Source organism: Malaclemys terrapin, chromosome 25, assembly GCF_027887155.1.
Source record: "Malaclemys terrapin pileata isolate rMalTer1 chromosome 25, rMalTer1.hap1, whole genome shotgun sequence".
Taxonomy (NCBI): domain Eukaryota; kingdom Metazoa; phylum Chordata; order Testudines; family Emydidae; genus Malaclemys; species Malaclemys terrapin.
In genome coordinates, this window is record NC_071529.1 from 10,625,551 (window position 1) to 10,649,295 (window position 23,745).

General features: G+C 47.7%; 1 protein-coding gene, 1 long non-coding RNA gene and 1 other non-coding gene across 3 annotated transcripts; 2 read left to right on the forward strand and 1 right to left on the reverse strand.

The window, feature by feature from the left end:
- The first annotated feature begins 4,503 nt into the window (after positions 1-4,503).
- GNGT2 (G protein subunit gamma transducin 2) lies at positions 4,504-9,610 on the forward strand. Its single transcript, XM_054014543.1, has 3 exons — positions 4,504-4,562; positions 6,820-6,909; positions 8,836-9,610. Exons 2-3 carry the CDS (start codon positions 6,826-6,828, stop codon positions 8,959-8,961), a joined length of 210 nt encoding a protein of 69 aa, XP_053870518.1. The 5' UTR covers positions 4,504-4,562; positions 6,820-6,825; the 3' UTR covers positions 8,962-9,610.
- A 7,465-nt stretch (positions 9,611-17,075) lies between these two features.
- Positions 17,076-17,147, reverse strand: TRNAQ-UUG (transfer RNA glutamine (anticodon UUG)). Its single transcript has one exon. It is a non-coding gene; the product is annotated as a tRNA-Gln (tRNA).
- Positions 17,148-20,513: 3,366 nt separating this feature from the next.
- Positions 20,514-22,283, forward strand: LOC128829286 (uncharacterized). The gene is made up of 2 exons (XR_008443317.1): positions 20,514-20,601; positions 21,917-22,283. It is a non-coding gene; the product is annotated as an uncharacterized LOC128829286 (long non-coding RNA).
- The last annotated feature ends 1,462 nt before the right edge of the window (positions 22,284-23,745 follow it).

Here is a 23,745-nt window from a genome sequence, read left to right on the forward strand (position 1 = left end):
TCCTTGCATCCCAGCCCCTGATCTGGAGGCTGACTGATACAAAGAGAAACCAAGGCGATCGGAATAACTCAGGAAACTTCGGAATTGCCAGGAGAGGAAACTATTATTTTAGCCCTGGGTCTGTTTACTGATTGCTCCAAATGGGTTCCCACGTTCTGTAGGACAGAGGAATTGCAACACGAACTGGGCTGCAGCAAGGGGGGAAACTGGTGTCAAACCATTGGTCTGATCCTCTTGGGGAATGGGTGGATGGAAGAGGAGCAACGGAGACAGGGATACGCAGCCACCATGGGAAGCTCTGGGGACCAGGCGAGAGAAAAGCAGCAGTGATAAAGGATGTGAGTCATGTTCCCGCTGGCAGAAAAGTAAGTGGGCGGTGGAAAAAGAAGCATTTCCAAGAAGAACCCAGCAGCTAGGAAGCTAAACTATCAGGCAACAGCAGGCTCCTTAGGTATCGACTCGTGTCCCACTCCTGCCATCTGCTTGAGGCGTTTGTTCCTATGTTCATAGCCGAACCTGGGTGCATTGCTTGGTGCTCTCTACAGCTGCAGCTCCTCTGTAGCGCATCAAGGGGGTCAAATCTTGGCCTTACTGAAACCAACGAGTGGGGAGTTAGAGACGAATGCAATACAGCAGTGGGGTTCCATCCTCATATTCAGCGGGACCAACGTTTCCAGGAGAGACAGGCCTGAACCAACCCCTCAGATCGAAACAGCCCTGAACTTGGGCAGTTCAAAACCCAACAGATATTTGTGCCATGGGCTCACCTCCGCTTTCCAAAGAACATGCAGGGCCTGGCATCACTCCACATGCTACATAGCCGTTGCCCCTTCACTCAGTCATAAACAAAGCTTTAACCTGGTTATGGGCCAGTCTACACTATAATGTGCAACAATGGGGCTCTTCCATTCCAGCCCCCCTGTGCTGCGCTGCCACTTTATCTCCCTAGCTGGAGATTCTCCCAATGTGAGCAAGTCCCCATTGACATAGAGCCAGTTTAGTCTGTTCCTACTCTACCCCAGAGCACAGGGGATGCGACCACAGTGCTGCTGAGCTCAAGCTGTTTTCCAATCGGCAGATGGCCCCTTGGGGGCCGTAGCCAGTTGGTGCACTTTAGAGCAGCTCCTAGGCTGCTCTAATTACAGAATCATAGAAAGGTTGGGATGGAAGGGACTTTGAAAAGTCATCAAGTCCAGCTCCCTGCATGGAGGCAGGACCAAGTAAACCTAGACCAGCCCCGACAGGTGTTTGTCCAACCTGTTCTTCAAAACCTCCAATGATGGGGATTCTACAACCTCCCTTGGAAGCCTATTCCAGAGTTTACCGACGCTTAGCATTTTCCTTATATCTAACCTCAATCTCACTTGCTGCAGATTAAGCCCATTACTTCTTGTCCTTCCTTCAGTGGACATGGAGAACAATTGATCACTGTCCTCTTTATAACAGCCCTTAACATATCTGAAGGGTTTTATCGAGTTCCCTCATCAGTCTTTTCTTCTCAAGACTGAACATGACCAGTTTGTTTAATCTTTCCTCACAGGTCAGGTTTTCCATATCTTTTATCATTTGTGTTGCTCTCCTCTGAACTCTCTTCAATTTGTCCATATCCTTCCTAGAATGCGGTGCCCAGAACTGGACACAGTACTCCAGCTGAGGCCTCACCGGTGCTGAGTCGAGCGAGACAATTACTTGCCACATTTTACATACAACACCCCTGTTAATATGCCCCAGAATGATATTAGCCGCTTTTTTTTACAACTGCAGCACATTGTTCACTCATATTCAGTTTGTGATTCACTATAACTCCCAGATTCTTTTCAGCAGGACGACCACCTACCCAGTTATTCCCCGTTTTATAGTTATCATTTGATTTTTTTCTTTCCTAAGTGAAATACTTGGCCTTTGTCTTCATTGAATTTCATCTTGTTGAATTCAGGCCAATTGTCCAATTTGTCAAGGTCATTTTGAATTCTAATCCTGTCCTCCAAAGTGCTTGCGACTCCTCCCAGCTTCGTGTGATCCACACATTTTATACGCATACTCTCCACTCCATGATCCAAGTAATTAATGAACATATTGAACAGTACCAAACCCAGGACTGACCCCTGTGGCCCAGGACCCCACTACATATGCCCTCCCAATTAGGTTGTTTTGACATAATTTGTTCTTGACAAATCCATATTGGCTATTCCTTATAACTCTATTCTCCTCTAGATGCTTACAGACTGATTGTTTAATAATTTGTTCTAGTATCTTTCCAGGTATAAAAGTTAGACTGATTTATAATTCCCTGGGTCCTATTTGTTTCCCATTTTAAAGACAGATATGATGGTTGTCCTTCTCCAGCACTCTGGGACCTCACAGACTCTTCCTCCTCCACACTCTCTACTGAATCCAGGAAAGAAACTGACACATGGATTTCTAGCTCAGTGATGTAGGTAACAGTGCGGTCACTCAAGACCTAAAGGGTTTCCAAGGGGAGAAGAAGTAGTGGGGGAGGGAAAACATCCTGCCTCTAGGGAAGGAGCAGACCTCCAATGCTAAATTATGTAGTCCTTGTCTTTCCTGTAGAGAATGGAAATATTGCAAGAGGAGGCCTACAGGAGAGAACCTCCTCAAGAGATCTTTCCTGGGAGGATTAAATAATAATTATATTATGGTAGCACCTAGTGGCCCTGCCTGAGATCAGGGCACCGTTGCACTAGGCATTGTACAGGCTCAGAGTAAGACCATTCCTGTCCTGAATTGATTGCAATCTAAGGCTGAGATTTTTCAAAACTGCCCAGCAGATTTGGACACATAGTAGCCATTTGGGTTAATGGGAAGGTCCAAATCCCAGACAAAGGAATCGTCCCATTTTGTAGGGAGACCGTGGCAAGCTGCCACTCAAGTCCCAGGCCAGTGCCTTTGCCATAAGTCAATCCTCTCTTCCCTCGAAGATCTGTGGAATTCTAGAATCCTCATAAAAATAGCATGTGCACCTGCCTGCCTGTCAGTTTATCCTCCCAGAGGAGCACAACTTGCTGCCATGTGGCCATCTGCAACTGAATAAAGGGCTTAAGGGTGGGGTTTCCCAAAGCACTCAGCATTGGCCTGACTGCTCCTGATGAAATCCAGGAAAATTTAACTTCACCTTGATTTCCAAAGGCAGCAGAGGTAGGCCAAACACTAAGGGTAGGATTCAGAAAAATACTTTGGGGCCTAACTCCCATTCAAATCAATGGGATTTAGGCACCTAAATACCATCGTGAATCCCACCCTAAATGCTTCTGAAAATCCCTCTTACGTCCCAAGTGCAGGAGCCCTCCTACTTGGACTTGTCCACACATGAAAATTAATCCGGAATAAGGTAGGGTGTGAATTTAAAGCAGATTAAGACCATCCACACATGGAGATAATCAGGAGTAGCTATTCTGGAATAGCTCCCTGTGTAGACAAGCCCTCAGGGTATGTCTACACTACAGCTGCTACAGCAGAACTACAGTGTAATAGCTGTGCCACAGCGTAGACGCCTCTGACATTGATAGAAGATGGTTTTTCGTCAATGTAGTTAATTCACCTCTCCGAGAGGTGGTAGCTAGATCAATGGAAGAATCCTTCTGCCAACTATCCATGTCTACACGGGGAGTCAGTCTCCTATCTATAGAAGAAGCAATGCAAACTTTTCCCCATGTTGCCCTACCAGCAACATGGGAAAAAGTCCTCAGTCCTGGCTTGGAGGGGGCAAAGAGACCCACTTGATCCTTACCTCTCTCTGCGGAGACGGCCAATGATGGTTGTGTGTGGGAGGGGGAGAAGGGAGGGTGGTTTAGATTATTGACCCCTGCTCACTAGGAACTTGATTCAGACCCACCAAGCTCAGTTCACAAAGCGACTGAGCGGCCTTCAGGCAACAATGGCTCAAGATGGCCCTAGGACAAAATCCCGGATAACTTGGCCTATTGTACCCATCTCTAGCAATTCTTTTCACTCATGACCAGCCTGGACTGGAAATCCGACTCCCAAGTGTTTGGAGGTGCTTTCTAGACTGCCCTTATGTAGCACAAGGTGAGCGAGGTAACAGCTTTCATTGAACCCACACAGCTTCAAGAACTCTGCCAACAACCAGGGAAGATCTCAAATTTTGCCGTCTGAAATAGAAATGCCACAACATGAAGAAAAAGGAAGCATTACGTAACATCTACTGCCAATAGAGAAGTTGGTCCAATAAAAGGGATTACCTCATCCACCTCTCTCTAATATCCTGGGACCAACGCTTAAGCAGCATGTTAGTTGCCAGCTATGAAATTATTGATCAGCTTTAAAATCTGCCTCTGCAGCCCCCTGTCCGGTTACCCTGGGTTTTGAGGTTAATGCCTGACACCTGACCAGCTTAATAAACTGAGTCTATTATCAGCTTAGGAACTGAAGACATCTGCTCCATTGGCCATCTGGTAAGTCTGAAGGAGTCTTCAAGTGGGAAGCAGAAGGAAAGAGCAGAGGCCATCCTCTCAGCAGCCTGTACAGATGTATCTCTAAAACCTCTCAGCATTTCGGAAAGGAAAAAGCCCTCAGCCCAGTAGGTAAGTTCCCTTCATTTCCTCAGAGCGTAGGCTGCTTTGCTGTGCTCCAGGCTGGGTCCTGGCTTCTCTTTGACGCCTCGCTTTTCCTTGGTTTAGCACTCAGGTATCAATGGGTTGCAGGTCGGCACAAAAGTGTAACAGTCTCAGCTATGGGATTTGACAGTATTTATATACCACTGTAGGTAGAGGAAGCTAGGGTGAGAAATATTGAATATTTCTATTGCAGTGCATTATAGAGCGTGCACTCTTACGAAGTGATGGAGCAAAGAAAAATGGCAAATAACACTGCTAGCAATAGACAGGCTACCTGCCTTAACCAGGAAGAATCACCGCGTGGATGTGTGTTCAAATGAATCCATTCAGCTTTATACTTAGATATATTTTGCACCCAGACCTCCAAACGTGTTTTGATTCTAAATATGAAACTGATTAATCCATCATGTGGGCCACTTAATTTTGGTATTCTGAATAACGTTTTTTTTAAAAGACACTCTATGTAAAATAGATCACTCTTGCTTAAGAAGTCTCTCTGAACTAGACCCAAACATCAGACCAGTTGCAGCCACACTTATTCTTGCCAGAAGCTTTACTGAATACTGCTAGGATAATAATGATTATTTCACGCACATCACTTATTCTAAAGGTTATTCATTCTTTTCCAAACCCTAACTTCTCCATAGATTCTATATCCCCTGTTCTATTTCCATAAATGGGATTCTATTTTATGTGGCGTTGCTTAACTAATTGCCTCTATCTCCCAGCTTATAAATAATAAAGATCAGAAGTATAGTCTAAATACATATTTAGATACGCAGAACAAGCTCAGTTTTTCTGGACAGTTTAAAATCTCCTTATAGTGCTGTTTCCTTTTAATACTCTTGCAAGTTAATTGTTAAATTATTGCAAGTTAAAGCAGAATTGCCAAAAAAAAAAAACAAAAAAAAAACGTAAAAGCATTACAGATATTTAAGTTTTGGCTTAACCTGACAAAGGCCGGGGGAGGGAGAGGGGGAAATCAGAATAATACTTCATTTGTTTTCCCCTTCCACATCAACTACGAAACTAATTTCAGACTCCAAGGGCCAGAACCTCAGCTGATGTAAATCAGCCCACACCCATTGACTTCTAGGGAGTTATGCGGCTTTACTCTGGTTGAAAATCCAGCCCACAGCATTCTGAGAGACATTCAATAATTAAACATAGCAGGTGAACGAAGGACAGTGTTTCCGACCTAACAGCTGTCCACCTTTGGTTTAAGTTAGAACTAGGAAGTTGTTTTCATGTTGCTTTTTATACAGTGAGAGCACAGATGATGGTTTGGGCTAGGACAGAGAGCCAGGACTCCTGGTTCCATGGCCAGCGCTGCCACTGACTTGCTTTGTGACAGTGAGCAAGTGACTAGAGCGGTCTGATCTTCAGGTCACCAAGTCTGTAAAATGGGGATAATACTTACCTATTTCACAGGGGCATTATGTCACTTAATTCATTAATGTTCATAAAGCGCTTTTGGACTCTTGGATGGAAGGTGCTAGAGAAGGGCAAAGTATTAGAATTTAGCTGGAAATAGCAACCCAGTAACAAACCTACCCAAAGGAATAGGGTTTGTGCCTGTGCAAAAATCTCCCACCTAAAATATATATTGAATTGGGTGGGGGGTTTTTAATATCAGCCTAGATTCTCCATTAGTGTAAATCAGCATCAAGCCATTAGATGCTCTCCTGGATAACAAAAATATCCAGTTATAGTAAAAAAAAAACCAAAAATTAGCTTTGAAAGAGCTATTAACCCTCATGCTTCAGGGCATCAGCCTAGCTACTGGGGGGCCAGGAAGACTCTCTCTGGTAGCAGCTAATCCCATAACTGCCCACTGCAGGGTTTCTTACACCTTCCCCTAATACTGGTCACAGCTGGTGACAGAATATTGGACTAGATGGACAATTGGTCTGATCTAATGCGGAAATTCCTATGTTACCTAAACCAGCATAGCACCATTGGCTCTAATAGAACTCCGCCAGTTTAAACCAGCTGAGGATCTGGCCCATCAAGGTTTAACTGATTATATCGTCTATTGGGAATGCTGGAGAAATTCAAGGATTTTCCATGCCAGCTCTGAATGGGGAAGCAGCTAGATAGCCTTAGTGTGTCTCCTGGCCCCACTGACTTCACTGGGTACTAAGAGAAGCTAGACTGTTGATCATACCTGCTATTTCCAGAAGATGCATGTAAATCAGTAACAGGGCTTCCACTCTGGTTGCAGGGCAGCATGGCTCAAGATCTCACAGAAAAAGAACTGCTGAAGATGGAACTTGACCAGCTGAAAAAGGAAGTGAAGAATGAAAGGCAAATGGCAAGTATTTCTATTAGGGTCTAAGCACAATGGGATAAATTAATCCCTGGGGTAACCATCTAGACCAACGTTCGTCCCAATTTAAGGGCCTTCAATTAAATCTCAAATACAAAACCAATGACTGAGTTTTCACATTTCCACCTTAAAGATAGGATTTAGCCTTGTGTTTTACTTGTCCGGATAGCAAACTTCAGGCTTCTAGTGCATATGAAAAGGCTCGAGGAAAGGACGATTAGTGAGAGCACAAAGAGAAAATGATTTGGACCCAGATCTCAAAGGTACTTAGGTGCCTGACTCCCACCGAAATCAATGAGGCATGAGGATCTTGGTCCCTGAGTATATGGAACACAGTTTTCTCTGGCTGCCATTTGAGTATTTAAAGGCACATGGCAAATAGCAGTTTGCCAACACAGCCCAATCATGTAAGGTGTCAAGTGCCCTCAACTCCTGTTATAGTCTATGGGAGAAGAGGGACAGCACAAAGAAGGATTGGTCTCATGGGGCTAGATTTTTAGTTTAGCCTCATCCTGACATTCAGCACTCAACACACCACAATCTTTTCAAAAATCTGTCCCACAGTGTCTGTTGCTGCACAAAAAGCCTGGCCCAGTTCCACTGAAGTCCATGGGAGCTTGGATAACAGCAAGATCTTGCCACTGACTTCAATGATAGCAGGATCAGGCCCAAAACTGATGGAGAATGACATTAGATTTAAGACACTTACATGCAATGTTTCATTTGGTTTTTAAAAAAAAAAGGTTAAGGGGCAGGAGAACTAATTTGTATAGGAGACCCCTTAAAATAATCCGGTTGTATTGTGCAGAGAAGACAAAGTCATGTGCTAGAGAAGACAAAAATCCTGGACTTGCTGAGGGAAGAGATTGACTAGAGGATTGAAAAGTCTTAGCCAATTTCCATCTTGTACCATTAAATCACTACAGTATAACCCAGCTGAATTAACATGGCCAGAGTTCTTAAAACAGGAGCAGGGTAGCAGTGCGGTCTCTCTGCATGGAATTCATTGGCTGTTTCATCAGCCCAACGTTGATATTCTATTCTATATAGGTTTTTATACCGCACTCATCACCAGAGTATCTGAGCGCTTTCCTGTAGTGAGTGCATTAAGCAACGTGACTATTTATCTGTCATGTGTTTGTTCTCTTATCCTCTCCCCAGAGGGAGAAGTGTGTGCAGGGGAATGTCTTGTTTTGCTAGGGTTTTTGGTTTATTTGTTAAATATATATCTGTTGCTACACGTTTACATTAGAGGAGACAAGGTCAAAAAATGTGCCTTGCACTTGGAGCGAAAAGCGATGAGGTCTGTTCTAGCCCTGAGTGCCTTGGGGGAGTTCATTACACAGTCTCGGACCAGCCCCGAAGAAGGTTCTGTCTCCCGTACAGATAAGCTTTTATCCTTATTGTTGAGAGTTCCATAGTGCCAGAGGGCGAAGTTGTTGACTCCTCCTGGTGTTGAGTACCCTCAGCTCCAGGGAGCTTTTACCGGCTTGCTGAGGGTTCTCAGCACCATGCCCCAGGGTTCTGGGAAATTCCTGCTGCTGATCAAGGGAAGTGGCCTGCTTCAGAAAAATAATTCCCATCAAGGTGCAAGATTCAGAGAGGGGATTGGACATTTATAGGGATCACAAGGCTATTCAGAGTTAGAACAGTTAATGCTAAGAAACGGGTCTGGTAGGGATCTAAAACTGCATGCTCCAAAATCTTCAGCCAACCTCTAACAATTAGGGGCTAGGATGACTTCTACATGGGCAGAGGCTTCCTGCACCTTCTTCTGAATCATCTAGCACTCGCCACTGTCCTGTGTCCGACAGTGGAGTAGAGGGACCATGAGTCTGATACCGTCTGGCCAAGCCTATGTAATGAGATCTCATGATCATAATCTAAAAAGAGATTCTTCTTTCTCTCCAGATCTCCAAGACGGGCAAAGAACTCAAGGAGTATATAGAATCCCTGGCAGCAGAGGACCCTCTTTTGAAAGGTGTTCCTGAGGATAAAAACCCTTTTAAGGAGAAGGGAGGCTGTATAATTAGTTGACCCCCGCCACTCACAGACAAACTTCGGACCCTTTCCTCCTACAAAACCAAGACTGTAAGAATTTTGCTTACCCTGTAGCATGATCTTTCCATTGGGTGGGGCAGCCCCCCAAAACGAAACCCTTTTGAAGTGTAGCACATCTATGGGAGGGGAAAAAAAGGATATTGGAGACATACCTAAATTTAGCAGCAAGAAGGCAGCCTTCTTCTCTAGGCTCTCACAGCCGATTTCCATTTCGTTTAATATACACACACATTTGTTGAACTTGCTGCACTTCTATCAATCAACACTTCAATCAGGCATTAAGAAAACCTTGAGACTATAAAGCTTAACTTCAGACTCGACCTCCCTAGCACAAGGTGGAAGTCAATGCCACTTGACTTGGGCGACTGTGAGCAAGTCACTTAACCTCTGTGACAGAGTTTCCCCATCTGTAAAACAGGGATAATAATGCTTGCTCACCTTTGGCAAAGCATGTAGAGATCTAAGTTTCAAAGGTGCTAAGTATTATTATAACTATCACGGCCAAGGATTTTAGGGGGCCTGATAAATTGACATATTTACTCTGTCCACATACCAGGCTACCAGTTACTTGGAAGTTGCTCATTTATTCATTACATTATTTGGGGAGAGACACCCCTCCACCCCGTCTGCCCCCAGCAATGCACTCAGATCACGATGCAAGAACAAATATTGAATACAGACATAATTTAACCATTTAAAACACAAACACCCTCTTAAAATACAAATTGAGTCTAGTGATGGGTATGCAGGAGAGGAAGATAATAAGGAGCCAATAGCAATCATTGACGGGGAAAGGCACCATGGAGAAATGTTTGCAGGGAGATTTTTTAGAAGTGGGGAATGAGCTAAGTCTCAATTCCAGATCTTAAGAGCCACCATTGTGATGGCTTGGCCATCTGCCCAGCCTGAAATGTGCAGCATTTTCCTGTATGGCACACAAGTCCAAAGAAGGGCACAGAAGGGAGCAAAGTTTGCAAGCGACTTGTTCAGAGCCCTCTTCTCCCTGCCTCTACTTCCCCCCACCATCTTACCTGAGGCAGGGCGGATTCCTTTAGAGCAGGAGAGAGCAGTGAGGAGGTAGATGTTGGAAGCTGCGCTGGAACTACGGTTGATTTGACCATCATTTTAACTTTGGAATTCACCTGCGTTCATGTCGGTAACAGCCAGAGTCCTCTGCTCACCTCTTGGGAGTTTGAAGGCCTGTGGATTAACAGAACCGAGGGGAAGCAAGATGATGACAGGAAGCTCAGAGATGTGGAAATGGGAAATAACCCAGGGGTGAAAGGCTTCATCTGCTCAAACCTAGCCTGGGGTGGTAGTGAGAGTTATTCCTCAGATTGCAGTTCCACTGTTTGGGTGATCTCAGTCCAGTCCCCAGTGGTCAAGTACCCCTAAACTGCCCCACATTTAGCACTAACTTGCTGACAGGCTCAGGAGCCAAGCACTAAATGAGCTACATTGAAGCATTGGCAGGGCAGCATGAGGTGCTCACTTTGCTACCTCCCATGCTGCTACCTGTCCAACAGATGAAGTGTATCCGTCTGCAACCACCAAGGCTGAAATGTTCCAAGAGCCGATGTGATTATGGCTGTCTTCATTTTTTGGGGAGCCCCCCCCCCCCAAAAAAAAACCCACTTGCGCAATAACCTAAATCAACAGAAAAAAATTTATATTGAAAATAAGACAGCAAGGAATCCAAGCTTCCTGTCTGAGGCAGAGCTGTCTACACCACTACCACTTCCCCTCTGAGTAAGACGTGTGGCCAAGATCACAACTCAGACCCCTGCTGCATCCTGTGATTTCTCTGTAATAGTGTATTTGATATTAAAGGATATGAAACACTTTACTTCGGAGGTACAAAAGATACATTTTAAGTAGGCATGTATCAATATAAGGTTTAGTAGCGTTAAAAGACAATAAAGGCTTTTCAGAGAAGGAATTGTCCACTCTCTTCCCTCCCGTATAAAAAACAACTGACGTGGGAAGAGGTGGCAGGGTTATCTTTTGGCGTCTGTTGTAGCAATTCTGCATGTCAAGCGTTTGCGCTGGAACACGCCAAAGTACCAGCTTCTGATACTTTAGTGGCAAAGTAGAAGTCATATCAGGACTGGCTTAGTCGGCACCACATACGAACAAATCTCTCTAGCTGGCCATTTGACTTGCATGATTTCCGTCTGCCAAGCCAGCGCTCACACTAACTTGATGCTCAGTCCTGACCACTGCTGAACCTCATGGGAGCGGAAGGGAGCTCCGTCTTCTTAGGATCAGGCCCTACATGCATCATAAAGGAGCCCAGCTCCCATACAAGAGATGAGTGTGGGGAGGGGGAATAACATATAACTAATTTTTTAAGCCAAATCGAGAATTATGCATTTCCTCTGTAGCTAACATCATCCTGCTCAATGTCTTGTATGCAATTAGCAGAAGATGTTCTGTTCATTCTGTTGTGGACTATAAATAAATTTGCTGAATATTTTAAACATGGCTCATCTTTCTTCCTTTTTTTGTGGGGGTGGTGGTAGTGTTAGTAGTAGTTTCGAGAAGTACCTGTTCCTGATTTTACAGCTCGGAACACAGAACCCTCTGCTCAGTTAACCTGACAAAGGGCAAAACCACCCAGCAATCTTTCCTTGAGTGAAATTCAAATTGAAGTTCATGGGAATTTAGCCTGAGTCAGGATTAGTGGGGTTTGACCCATTGTTGGCACTGAAAGGGCAAAGTATCTGACATCTTTTGAAAGGGTCTTTCCAATCAGCACACACAATATGCTGTTTTCTAATCAAGACAAACATCTTCAGGTTCAAAACAAGACCCAGTTTCTCATCCCCCTCCCCAAAATCTTCCTCTCCCAACTGCCTCTGCTGGAATGTGTCACCCATTATGTCACCATTAGGCACTTATGAAATATTAAAACTTGCCCACTGACAGATAAGAACTTTGCTCTTTGTTTCCATTTCCAATCTGAGAGTGAGGGGCGGGGGGAGATAGATCAAATATACCCAGGTATTACTGTTCTCAAAGCAGATTGACCTATTTAATGAAAGCTAAGCTCCTTGTAACCTGCGTCAGAGTGAAATAATCTGTATTAAAGGGATTTGGGTTTCTGGGCCTTTCCTGTTTGACTGGCCTCTGGTCTTTATAAAGGATTTACCAACAGCACTGAAAGCAGGGGTTGTAACCAGCCTTTGAAATTTGTTTAAGCAAGGGCCTCCTGAACCCTGCCTGCAGCCTCCTTAGAATCTCCTGAAGCAACCAAGCAACTCCAATCCTGGAACTTTTAAGATTCCACCAGCTTGGTACAGGAAGTCAATGTTAGTCAATGGAATACCCTCTGCAGGTCAGAAGTCTTCGATAGGGCAGGTGGGGTTTCCAAGATCCAGGATCATACATACAATACAGTTGCGGAGAAAGAGGTAGCAGACTCAGTATGTGGCGAGAACTAACAATGCATTCATAGTGATGGGGGGAAACCAAAGTCACCCTTCCAGTGTGACACAAGAAGTGCTGGCCTCAGGAAATTAAAATGTTCACAGCATGGTGACTCCCTGCTTGTAGCCATGACCATTATGATTCAGGCTGCTACATGCTATATTTTTGCAGAAAATTGAGGGAAATAAACCTTGTTTGTGCCAATATGAAGGTTCCTAAAAAAAGAGTCCGGTGTCCTACAATGCCTGTGTAACCCATTCTAAAAGAATGTGGGCATTTGCTCTGCTGTAGTTCCCTGTGCATACAAAATGTTTACAAGAATATTATTTCCACCTAGGTGATTTAGTCCTTTAGTTCAAAGAGAGGAGTCATGCTTTTAGATCTGAAGGTCCCAGATTTAAATCCCACTAATGACCCAAGCAGGTCAACTATACCATCTGGTTTGAGGCAGATCGGCTCTCTCTCTTCCACGGAGACTTCTGCTTAAAAGCAAATGGTACAATATAGCTCCCCCTCTACACCCTGCAAGTCTCCCTTTAAAAGATGCACAAATGAAGAGTGGAGCTCTAATCTGAAAAGCGATTCTGCAGACATGTTACCCCAGGCCTTCATGTTTATCTTCTCTCAGTGACTCCAAATTAAGTTTGTTCTGCTTACCAACAGTGGCCAGTCTCCAAACCTGCCTTGGGATCTGAGAATCAAGCTGGGTTATTTCTGACCTACATCATCACCAGTAACAGCAAGTCAGATTCTGCCCTCACGTGTGTAATGCTGTTGTCTTTACATCCTGCACTCACCTACACTCAGGTAGCTCCATTATCTCCAGGGGGGAGCAGCACTGGTATAACAAGGCGGAGTTTGGCCCCACAATTACAATTTAGTTAAAAATTCTGTTAATGATGACAACCCGGCTCAATCTCTTTGCTGTGTTGTTTCAGCTGAGCTAAGAGAAGTAGAATCTTATTTTTGCCACTAAAGTTGGAGGGTGTGCAGCATAGATCTGCTGACTAAGGGGGGCATTTTTACCTAGCCACCTTCTGCAATAGAACCACATTGTAAGTGGCAAACTGCTGCAGGTTCGTACATGGAAATTAACATCCTAGTAAGAGCAAAGAGCAAAGTAAGAGCAATTAACATCCTAGTAAGTGTCTCCATCAGGTAATTTAGTGTTTTCAGTTTTTTTGCCTGCCATATTCCCAAATCAGCTAATTCCCTGGTCTCAGCCCCATTTGGGGGCAAATCTTCATTCCTTAGTCTGCATTTGCCCCCATTTTCAGACTCACAGGATGAAGCAACAGCTGTTTGAACATTGACACAGATATTGCAATTAAGAGACGTTCCCCAGAACCAGCTGCAAACAAGTGGAGAGAGGAAAGGTGATGCCCTCTCAACAGGTAGGTGGTCATAGACCAGTGGTTCCCAAACTGGGGTTTGTGAACCCATGGGTGTTCGTGAAATGTTACAGGGGGGTCTTGGGAAAAAAATTCCCTAATGGCAGACAGAGCTGTCCCTTGGGACCCCGGGGCCAGCAGCCCGGAGCCCCTGGACTTCCAAGAGCTACACAGATCAAAGCAAGCATATCTATCACAGTGAGGAGATTTAAACTTCAAGACTCCTTATAAGAAATGGAAAGGGAGGTGGATCTTTTTTGCTGTTTTTTAAAATTAAATAGGCAGCTAGTATTGTTTTTAAAATTATTATGAAGAACAAGTTTAAGCTTTGTTGTAACGTGCGTTGTTTGCCTGGACTGCTCAAGACCTGACTACTTGTGTAGGAGGAACTCTTTGAGTTGGCTTCTTAAAGATCGTCATGCTGTTTCACATCTAATACTCCTTGATGAAACATAGGAGCCTTGTCTTATAACAGGCTTATTCAAAGTGATACAAGCTACAAAAGTGAAATCTTGGAAGAGTGTTGCCATTTTCATAATGTAATAAAATACTGTAATTATAACTATTAATAATAAATAGTGTGTAATAAGCATGTCATAATAACAAATGTTATATTTCCAAGATCACTGCTTTTATAACTTTTACTCAGGTAAAGGAGAAAATCCCTGGAAATATTCATTTTTAGGAGGGGGTTCATGAGGCTTGGCATTTTATTGAAAGGGATTCAGAGGTTGTTAAAGTTTGGGAATCACTGTCATAGACAAAAGACAGGCAGTGGTCTCACTCAATCCTTATTTCAGCAGCTGACAGACAACAAGAGTCACAAAAGCAGTCAAATCTCCACCCGTGATCAGTCTGCCATCTGGTGGTAGTATCATCTATTCAGGTGCCAGGAAAGAGAGAACCAGTTCTCTCACCCTAGACTAGGAAGCCTTCACTGTAATTAGTCAGAGCAATCTTGGTTTGAAATACCAGGAGAGCTACTGAAGTACTCCAACATTTCATTTGTATGCAACGTCAGGATGGCAACTGACAAAATGCTACAGTCTCTTTACAAATAGCGTCCTTTCTCTTGCTACACAACTTTTCCCTTTCCCACACATCAATGGCCCTTAAAAATCATTCTGAAATCTACATGACACATTTTAAAATTTGCTAGCATCTCTCATTCTAAAGGCACACGGCACTCCAGAAATGCAGCTGCCCATGGCACACAGCAGACCTAGCATTGGGGGAGAGGAAACTGCAGGGGCAAACCAGTCATAAGAAATAACACTGGGGTCTTCAGAGTTTGTGCAGATCATATCCTGAAGGACCTACTCCTGACTGGACAGCAGTGAATCGAAGGATGAAGGGCTGAGTTGACTCCGGGATTTGAAGAACCTGTGCTTTGAGAAGTTGCCGTCTTTCAAAGCCACTGCGTCAGCCAGCCGTGACAAACCCCTGGTTAAAAGAGGCAAGTTAGTTAAGGCCTGCTTATTAGGAGCGCAGTGTGTCCATCACTCCAGTCCAAGTCAGTGGTGGTCAACCAGGGCCAGCGCTAGGTTTTTTTGCCGCCCCAAGCGAAAAAAAAACCCTCCAAGAACACCCAGAATCAGGGCTGGCTCCAGGGTTTTTGCCGCCCCAAGCGGCCACCCAAAAAAAACAACAAACAAACAAAAAAGCCGCGATCGCGATCTGTGGCACTTTGGCAGGAGGTCCTTTGCTCCGAGCTGGAGTGAAGTAGGGTTACCATACGTCCGGATTTTCCCAGACATGTCCGGCTTTTTGGGACTCAAATCCCTGTCTGGGGGGAAATCCCAAAAAGCCGAACATGTCCGGGGAAAATCCGGTGCCGCTGGGCTGGGGGCTGGCCCGGGGGCCGGCGGTGCTGGGCGGCCGGGGGGGGGGTGTGCGCCGGGGTGCTGGGCGGCCGGGGGGGGGGGGGGTGCGCCGGGCCGCCAGGGCCCGGCGGTGCTGGGAAGCCGGGGGGGGGCGCCGGGGGCCACCAGGGGCCGGCGGTGTTGGGCGGCCAGGGGGTGCGCCAGGCCGCTGGGGGCCGCTGGTGCTGGGCGGCCGGGGGGTGCGCCGGGCCGCCGGGGGCCGGCGGTGCTGGGCGGCCGGGGGTGCTCAGCCGGGGGCCGGGGACCGGCAGTGCTGGGTGGGCCGGGGGTGCTCGGCCGGGGGCCGGGGACCGGCACCCCAGGGCCCGAGCCAACCCAGGCTGGAAACGCTGGGGGGGGGCCAGCCTGGGCCGCGCCTCCTCCCCCCACACTCCCCTTACCTGCTTCAGGCTTCCCGCGAATCAAATGTTCGCGGGAAGCAGGGGAGGGGGCGGAGACTTTGGAGAAGGGGGCGGAGTTGGGGCGTGGGCGGGGCCCCGTGGAGCGTCCTCCTTTTGGAGGCACAAAATATGGTAACCCTAAGTGAAGGACCCACTGCCGAATTGCCGCCGAAGAGCCGGACGTGCCGCCCCTCTCTGGTGTGGCCGCCCCAAGCACCTGCTTGGTAAGCTGGTGCCTAGAGCCGGCCCTGCCCAGAACGCGGCCCTTGAAATGGTGCCGCCCCAAGCCCGTGCTTGGTTTGCTGGCGCCTAGAGCCGGTCCTGGGGGCAACACCTCTAAAAAACCAGGCCCTGGGAGTACAAGCAGGGGGGTGAGAGGGCCCAATGGGGTGCGCACCCCCCTGAGTTAGACCCAATGGGGAGGGGAAACTGAGGCACAGAGCAGGACAGGGACCGTGCCAGGTCTCCCAGGAGGCCAATGGCCAAGCCGGGACCAGCACTCAGGTCTCCCAAAGGCCAGGCCAGCGCGGTACCCCCGGGGGTGCCAAGGAGCCCGCGATGCTGGGGGGGGCGGGGGGGGGGGCGCTGAGGGACGCCCGGGGTCCAAAGCGAGGCGAGGGCGGGAAAAGGCTTCGCCTCCGAACCCGGCGGCCCCAAGCCCCAGCGGGTAGCCAATGCGAGGACGGGCATCGCTGGCCAGCCAATAGCAGGGCGGGGCAGGCGGGCGCACGCCCTCACTCAGCCAATCTGCGCTAGGGAGGGCGGGGCCAGGCCCTTCGGCGTCACTCGGATTTCTTCGGTCCTTCGGGCCCCCATCTCCCCGCGCATGCGCACGAACCTGCCCTCGCTACCCTTTGCTCCCTAGACACAAAATGGAGTCGCAGCTTAGCCCCCGCCTCCTTTGATATTAGCCGGGGGGAGCGTTTGGGGCTCGCCTCCTCCCGCCTAGCCCGCGACTCCGCTCTGCCTGTGAATTTAGTAAGGCCTCGGTGGCAAAAAGTCCCTAGAGGTCCCACCGAGATTTGAACTCGGATCGCTGGATTCAAAGTCCAGAGTGCTAACCATTACACCATGGGACCAGCTGCCTGGGACAGTGCGTGGAAACCGTCCTCAGCCGTGACCAGCCGCCTTGCAGGAAAAACACCTTCCTTCCTGCCCCTCTCCCCGCAGCATCCTCTCCCCCACTCAGTCCTGTGGGAACCAGGCAGAGCCCAGCGTGGCTGCACCATGCACCCTACAGAGGGCAGTTTGCTCCCCGCAGAAAGTCCCTGATTAAATGCTGCAGCAAGAGTCTGCAAACCACATGCTGCCTTTGCAGGCTTGCAAGCTGGGGTGATACTAGGGCTAGCTGGACCCGAGAGACGCTTCCCGGGGCGTGCAGCAGGAGGGGCTACTTCTGCACTTGAACCATGCTGGGCTCTCTCGCCCTTGGACAGCAGAATGTGAACGCTGGGGGATTAGATGCAATTGTAACCCCCAGAAGGCCAAGCTGCAGACATGAGAAAAGGCAGATGGGACACCCCCCCCCCCCCAGCCTTTGTGAGGACTTGTGCATTCTCTTCTAGTCCTCCCTCCACCCCTGTTTTGGAGACAGTTGAACCTTTACCAAGAGGAGGATTTTGATCTGTGGAAACACTTATTTAAAAAGCACTGATCCCTGCTGCTGCACCAACCCTGGTGCAAGCTGCAATGTTGCAACCATGGCTATAGAGCACTGAAGTGTGTGTTGGTTTGGTTTGGTTTGATGGACAGGAAAACAGCTGCGGTCTCCATGGATGAAATGCTCTGCTCCCATCCCGGCTCTGATCTGCGCTCAGGACATGAACCTATCATAGCCAGAGAGCAGGTAGCAGAGTTGAGTTGCAGCATGTAGATCCGAAAAGAGGATTTTGCTTTCAGTGCAAACACTTGTTGGGAACTAATATGCTGCAATAACACTCTTGCAAGCAAGAGTGGTTGAGACCATGACTGTGGAAGACTGTTTGCAGTAATATAAAGGGAGAGAAAGGTGCATTCTCACCCTCAGCATTATAAACTCTTCTCTCAGGGCCCCAGGCTGCAGCACAGCTGAGATACTCTGCTTCCCAAACTGCAGGTCGCGACCCAGTACTGGGTTGCGAAACGTAAGGCACTGGGTCACAGCGGCTCTAGTCAACATCGCCGACCGGGCCTGTCGGTGGTGCTGCCCGGCGAAGGCAGGATAATTCCTATCTGTTCTAACACTGGTCTGCGGCCCGGAAGTGGCCAGCAGCAGATCTGGCTCCTAGGCCGGGGCGGGGGCCACGGGGTTCTGCGCACTGCCCCCGCCCTGAGCACCAGTTCCAGATGCCTCTGCCTAGGAGCCGGCCTTGCTGCTGGCCACTTCTGGGCGCGGTCCGTGGCGCCAGGACAGACAGGAAGCTTGCCTTAGCACCCCCGCTGCGCCACTGACCGGGAGCCACCCGAGGTAAGCCTGCTCCCCCAACCCCGCGCCCCAATCCCCAGCCCTGAGCCCCCCCAAACCCAGAGCCCCTTCCTGCACCCCAAACCCTTCATCTCCAGCCCCACCCCAGAGCCTGCACCCCCAGCCCAGAGCTCTGACCCCTTCCCACTCCCCAACCCCATGCCCTAATCCAGAGCCCCCTCCCATGCCCTGAACCCCTCATTCCCAGCCCCACCCAGCAGCCCTCACTCCTGCACCCCAACCCTCTGCCCCAGCCCTGAGCCCCTCCCACACCCCAACTCCATTGGGTCACGGGCATCAAAAATTTTCTTCAACTGGGTTGCCAGAAAAAAAGTTTGAAAACCACTGGGCTAAGACCGGTTCTCAAACTTCATTGCACCTCGACCCCCTTCTGACAACACGACCCCAGGAGCGAGGACCAAAGTCTCAGCCCGCCCGAGCCCTGCTGCACTGGGTGGGGAGGCCAACGCCCGAGCCCCACTGACAGGGGTGCCAAAGCCAAAACCTGAGAGATTCAGCCCCGGCAGGGCCATCTTTAGGCATATGCGACTGCGTAGGGCACCCAAAAATTTGGGGCACCACCCTCGCGGGCTGCTGCATAGATGCCTCTCCGGCCCCTCCCCAGTGCTGGGCCCGCAGGCTTCTCTCTGAGCAGATGCCCTGGCCCCTTCCCTCCCCTCCCCTCCCCTCAGCAGGAGCGCTTGGAAGTTTGCATGTAAGTAAACAGGGGGAGCTGGGGCAGGCGAGGCTGGGAACAGAGTGGGGTGGGGGGATACCCGGAGTCTGGGACGAGAGGGGGTGGGCGTGGGACTTTGGGGAGTGCGGGGGGCAGAGGAGGAACTGGGCTGGGGAACTTGGCCGGGGGGGTCAGGTAAGGCTGGGAACAGAGCTGGGGGGGTACCCGGAGTCTGGGAAGAGAGGGGGGAGCCAAGCTTGGGGGGGGTAGAGGTGGGCATGGGACTTTGGGGAGCGGGGTGCGGCGGAGGAGGAAGTTTTCCAATACTCTAAGCTTATGTTTGTGTTACTAAGAGCACGTCAGGCATAGGGGCACCAGTTTAATAATACTGCCTAGGGCCCCATAAATCCTAAAGACGGCCCTGAGCCCTGCCCTTGGGCTTTGGCATCAGCCCACGGTGGTGGGACTTGGCCTTTGGCTTCGGCCCTGGGTCCCAGCAAGTCTAAGCCAGTCCTGACAACCCCATTAAAGTCGGGTCCCGACCGACAGTTTGAGAACTGCTGGTCTAAGAAGACCAACCAGACCAAAGGCTGGATGGGTAAATAAATAGAGGCACAGAGGGGTGAAGGGACTTGCTTAAGGTCACGCAGCAGGCCAGTGACGGAACTGGAAACAGAACCCACCTCTCCTGACTCCCGCACCAGTATCCTACCTGCTAGACGATGCTGCCTTTCATGGGAGGAAAACCTCTCCATGGTGCACGTGAGCTTGGTCGGAGGGGGTATACGCTGCCCTGATTCATATGGCAGTGACAGATAACTGTTAGCTGAAAGAATAAAACCAAACCAAACCTCTATAGGCAGAGTTCCTACTGCCTCTGCTGACAACTGTGATTTGATCCAAACCAGAGCAATTATTAGCTAAAACTGGCCCACAGACTTTGCTCCTGCATAGAAGGATGAGCTGGATTATACTGTTAAAAATAATTTAACAAGTTGTTTTACTGGTGAATTGTATTTATCCAGTGGTTTCTTTCTGGCACTGGTGTTCTGGGTTGCATCTCTTACGAGGCCTGTATCTATACAGTTCAGTATGTGTTCTCTTTCTGCATTTCCAAAAGAAAATTCATTTGGCTTAGTTTGCAGTTATTTTTTTAAAAGATCAATATTTATGTCCTTTTAAGCTGACCAGTAGTTTGTTTGCAGTATATTTTTAGTAGGTGTTTGTTCTCATGGAGAGAATTTTGCATAGGGTGATGGTACAGCTGTGCCATTCCCCACAGAGGAAGTTTTTTACCTTTTGAGTAGTTTGGCTGAAAATCTCAGAATTGGGGACATTTCCAGTAGCATTGCTGGGTTGTCGCTGTCTATATTGAAACGGACAAGGCTTCTCCTTTTGGCTTAGACGTTGTGAGGTTTGTCCTTATCCTGATTTTAATAGACCGACACATAATTGAATGACATTTTATGTTTTTTCACCAACAATTTGTTCTTGGCAGCAGTTCCAGGTTTCTAGTTTTGTGCCACGCTAAAGCAATTGCTTTTTAAAAAAAGTCCACAGAGCAGGTAAATATTCTCCCCCTAGCTCATTTTAGGTGGTTTTGTTTATAAGCGTCTTCAGGGTAAAGATGTGTTTGCTGCTTTGTTTCTCAGGTAGATCTACAGTTATTGCACTTGTTAAGAGGGTGGGCTGTAGACACCGAATACCTGGAGATAAGAGGATATTGGGTACCTGTGTACTAGGGATGTGAGTTTCGGGGAGGGCTGAACAGTTCTCTTTGCCATATCGCTCAGATTAGTGCAATTGGTTACTTGTGGGGAGCTCATGGTCCTGGGGCGTGTTTGGTTGGTTAGAATCAGCATGTTCTGGGAATGGATCTCTCCTTATTTCTGGGCTTCCTACATAGCCAGGGTATTCAGCTGCCAGTCGATTCTGAGATCTTACTGCGGGTTTGATTGTGGCTTGTTGTTGTGTGTCTGTGTGTGTTAAAGGCGCACACATCTCTTAGCTATATTGAATGATGCAGGGGGCAGAGGGGAGAAGAAACTACTGCTTCTTCAGTGTTTAAACACAGCCACTTCCTTGTCCCAAAAAGAAAAATTACCATAATGCCTCAGAATAAAGGGTACTAAAAATAGAGAAGAGGAACTCAATGCGAAGGAATCCAATAAATCCCAGGAAGATCGCAATCATAGATACATTTAAACATCTTTCTTCCTTGTTGATCAAGAAGAGTAAATGCAGAAGTAATTTTATATTCTCTGATTGCCTGTATTTCTGCCAACAAAAAAACTTGAAAGTAAGATATTCTCAAAAATACCTCACTTTATGTAAAAAGCAACAGAGGGTCCTGTGGCACCTTTAAGACTAACAGAAGTATTGGGAGCATAAGCTTTCGTGGGTAAGAACCTCACTTCTTCAGATGCTGCGTCTAATGCTGCTATTTCTAGCCACGCTAGCACAGGTTTGGCTTTCCATGCTGCTGTCACAGCTTGACTGCAGTGTACACATACCCACTAATGTCCACAAGTGAATGGACCTGGTTCTCTAGGTCAAGCCGTAGCAGCTTGGTTTTAGACCCAGAGGACCCGTGGTTCAATTCCTTTACAGGGAGAAGTGATTCAATCCTGAGTGGACCATACAGAGCCTTGTAAAATAGTTTCACAGCCATTCCTCGGGAAATGCAGGGTCGCTTATCTTTGCTTTTCAATTTTTTTTCCCCTCCCCAGAATTTTTCGTGGATGGACTGGGCATCTTGCCTGTCGGTTCCTGCACTGATGTTTCTATCGGTCACCGAGCACATAATCCCGCATCTGATCCCAACCCGACTAAGGTAGAAGACCAATATAAAAGGTTCCGGACCAACACCCAAGCACAGGTCCAATTTAAGCTATCTTTGCACTACTTCAAAAACCAACTGAAATGCTACTCAAGAAGATAACCCTTTTATCCTGCTGTGTGCAATGCCTACTGTAACCTCCCTGATGCCCATGGCAGGAGTACACTCTGGGTTTCCGCCTAATTGCCTTATTTGTGCCACACTGAATGCCTTTCTTTTGCACGTACCTTTCTATAAAAACTTTTGAATGGGCTGAATTTGGGATTCTGGAATCTCTTGGCCGAAACTTGAAATGGCAACGCAGTCAAGTGTGTTATCTGCACTCGGGTCCTGCTACAGGCCTTGCAATGGTGTTTCCTCATAGGGTGAGGCCGCTTGGTTAATACTGAGCAAGATTCTTCATGGCCTTGCACTGTGTCCTTTCCAGCCAGTGCAGAGTGAGGGTGGGTGGGGCGGAATTCCTACTGGTTTGATCTTGTAGCACTCCACATTCTCCCTGCATTTGACTGGATTATCAGGGATGCACAGACTGTCTGACGTCCTTCTTGGAGGAGTAACTGGAATGTGTGTTCTCAAGTCGAGTGCCAGAAGCACAATGATTTTCACGTTTAGACTGAAGAGCTTGGTTTATCCTAAATGGAGTTAGTATGTTACCTATGCAATATCTGTTGAGAATTTCTTACAGTTACTCCTTACTTAAAGACCAGAGTGGGGATGTTGGAAACCTGGCTTAGTTAAGAAGCTTTCACTTAGGAGAAGGAAAATGCAAACTCTCCTAATTGTCCTGCCTGAATGCAATCCATGTTCACATGACCCGAGTTCTTTTCATCTGCGAGCTCGTGGCCTATGTGAAATGGTGCAGTTCAGTTCCTAGTGGGCAGCTAACCACATCATCAAAAACCCACACCATTACCACAGTGGTGGGACCTGGATGCTAATCTCAACCAAGAAGTAAATGCCACAAGCAGACCACGGGTCTTACGCCTCAGGGCCCCGTACTGACGAGATGAGAGAACTTGGCCTTGGTATGAAATGTTCTGACGTTGTTTAGGCAAATGACCTAGCTTTGATTTTTGCTCAGTTGTTTTGTTAGCTCCTTTCTGGGTGTCTTGTAGCCTGAGCGCTCATTGGGGCAGGGGCTATCTCTGTTGTTATTGGACAGCACCTACCTTGATCGGGGTTCCTTTACACTACTGTGATGTGGATAATTAAAATACCTTATTTGAGTTGAGAATTTTCCTTGTAGTTCTGAAAAGTACTTCTATCCATTCATGCAAGAGCTGAAATTCTTAGTGCTCTGTGTCCCCCGGAGGTGACACAGAGCTTTCTACATCATGGTGATTAAAGGGATTTTCTAGTACACTTACTATCCTTTTATAATTAGGTAAGAGATTGTGTATTCTCAATGCTGCAGTGTTGTTCTTAAAAATATTTAAGGTGGGTGTTTTAAAATCTACCACAAAAAGAAAAGGGCCCTGCTTGAAAGCCAGCCCTTACTGCTGTCAGAGAGTCCAGGTGTGCAATACAGTTGAGGTGCATAATGATACCTTATGATTCTATAGACCGCTTTAGTTGTGGCAGCAGAATACAAAGCACTAAGTTAATATGGATAGGGAGGAATCCTGTACCTACTTGCTCCAGTTTTTAAACTTGATTAGCTGCCACAGTCAGTCCCTCGGATTCACTTTATTACTGGAGCACCTCGAAGCTCCAACCGAG

Coding starts and splice junctions, on each gene's coding strand:
- GNGT2 (XM_054014543.1), top strand. CDS start 6,826: ATGGCTCAAGATCTCACAGAAAAAGAACTGCTGAAGATGGAACTTGAC. Junction 6,910..8,835: donor TGAAGAATGAAAGGCAAATG/GCAAGTATTTCT, acceptor CTTTCTCTCCAG/ATCTCCAAGACGGGCAAAGA.